At 40.3% G+C, this 2,222-nt stretch overlaps 1 protein-coding gene across 1 annotated transcript in view; it reads right to left on the reverse strand.

Moving 5' to 3' along the window:
* The window catches only part of PCOLCE2 (procollagen C-endopeptidase enhancer 2), a 23,136-nt gene that overhangs the window by 4,698 nt on the left and 16,216 nt on the right, over nucleotides 1-2,222 (reverse strand). The window contains exon 6 of the mRNA XM_026040030.1: nucleotides 1,455-1,591. Within this exon, the coding sequence (XP_025895815.1) occupies nucleotides 1,455-1,591 (137 nt within the window). The remainder of the gene's footprint in view (nucleotides 1-1,454; nucleotides 1,592-2,222) is intronic.

Below are 2,222 nucleotides of genomic sequence, written 5' to 3' on the forward strand. Positions count from 1 at the left end.
TCAGCCAAGACTAGAGCATGACACAGTTCAGTAAGGGCTTACACAGCTGGGCTAGGTCTCAGCTGGAAAGAGGCAAGTCCCATGGGTTTTAAGCCACCAGCCTCATTTGTACAAATTGTTATTAGCAATTGCCTTCCGAGTCCCAAAGGGAAGACAAGATTTTGTGCAGCTCTCCTCTTCTAAAGCTGTTCAGCTCTAAGTCACTGGATGGGACAATGGGAAAGCAGAACATTACCTGCTTCACCCAAAAAAAAAAAAAAATTACACTTTTTTTTGAATAATTTAATTCTACTAGTGCCAGACCTGTTAATATAATTACAGTGCCATTGACTGTCTCTTTCCTGAGTGAGTGCATTTAAGTAGAGAAAGCTTAAGAGTTGCAGCATTGGATGTTTCAAGTCTACAGTTGCCTTTTTTCTGTTGTGGAAGGCACTGGCTGTGCAGAAAATTTTGTTTGTTTGTTTTTTTCTTGAAGAGATCATGTCTTTTTTTAAGTCCTTGATGTAAAGATAAATGACACTTCTAGTCAGAATTAAATAATACTCATTGCTTATATCATAAATATGAGACCTAGGAGTACATGGCAGTTTTAATTTTTGTTCGGACACATCTGATAATCTGTAGACATTGTCTACAGATTAAGAGGCTTACAGACTATTAAGGGAGAAGAAGATTGTCTGTGGTTAAACTGTGATCCAGTCACTATAATCAACTAAGAGTATGGGGGGGGGGGGAAATGGTATAGTTTGTTGTTGTTTTTAATGGCAACTCACTCATTAGGAAGTATTCCAACTGAATTACTAAACTAGTAGGGGCAGAAATACCTTCTGTCTCACTGCCTTGTGGTTCTTGTGTTCATCCTAGGTAGTGGGACTGTGCCACAAGTGTCCAGACGCTCTGCTGTTCGCGCACACCCTGGCTGCAGGTGGGCAGCAAAGCTGCCCCGCGAGCCCACGGCGCTCCCCAGCGCGGGAAAGCAGCCCGGGCCGCGAGGGGACAGGGTGGAGATGGAGGAGATGGTGAGCGGTGATGCAGGGAGCAGGCAGGGAACCAGCAGGAGGGATGCAGCTGAAGAGGAAATGGCATCAAAGACAGTAAAGAATGAAGAGACTAGAGAATCTGATCAGATCCTTGTACTGTGGCATCTGTAATCACCTATTAGATCAGCTATAGCAAGAAGTGCTAGCACCTGTAGCATTAACACTAGTATTATTAAATAGTGCTGTCATGAGGCCTGAGGCACAAGACAGAAAAGAGCATTGGCTGGAGCCAAGGCTAGTTAAGAAGGGAAAGAGAAAGGAGAGAAAACTTAAGGAGAAACAAGATGCTAAACAATTCCTAAACATTCAGTTGGAGGTAGAAAACGTATTTCAGACAGAAAAAAAAAAGGTTTTTCAAAAGTCTAGTACAGAACTGTTAGCAAAATGACCTCATAAACTAAGAAAGCTACTTACGCGGGTGGACTGTCTCCACAGTATTTACCAATTCTTTTAGCATCATTGATTTCCCCACCATTAAACACTGCTACATAGTCATATCTGCAGTAGTTGTCTCTTTCCACATCAAACTTCTCAAACTTTAACTCTATTAGCTGCAGGAAAAGCACAAGTGTCTCATTAAGGCTTTGATATATATTTGTGCTGTGTGCATTGCGACCTCCTAAGTGTTAATTAAGAATTAGTACAACTGCACTATTGCTAGAGCTAATGTTGTTTTTCTCTCCTATGACTTGCATTTATGGACATTTCTGTTCATGAAAGAAAAGCAATGGGCAGGAAAATATAAATGGAATTTACTAGTCTGAAAGCAAAGCCTGCAATATGATTTTATTAGCGTGTATAGCAAGGAAGAAAATCCCAATATAACCCAATGCAAAACTGAAACGGATGATTTGCACACGTAGGTTTGTCTTTTACATGGAGCACGACAAGACAAAAGATTACCTTCCTATAAATAATACAAAGGAGACCTGAATGGCAACACTGAGTTATGTTGACTGTGGACATGCAGGATTTTTCCCTAAACATTTGTCTCTCAAGCAAAGATGTTATGATATCTTTTAAGACTGTATGAAGAAAGAGAAGTTACACATCACTGACACATTTGGATTGGTCTGACCTTGTTCTACCTGCTAAACAAAGGAAGGCTTAACACCTGATGTCTTAGTTTTGCCTGGATGTATCAAAACAAGATAGTTGTTTTGACAAAAAAAAAAAAAAAAA

This window comes from Nothoprocta perdicaria, unplaced genomic scaffold, assembly GCF_003342845.1.
Source record: "Nothoprocta perdicaria isolate Ctin4 unplaced genomic scaffold, notPer1 scaffold_25, whole genome shotgun sequence".
NCBI classification, from domain to species: domain Eukaryota; kingdom Metazoa; phylum Chordata; class Aves; order Tinamiformes; family Tinamidae; genus Nothoprocta; species Nothoprocta perdicaria.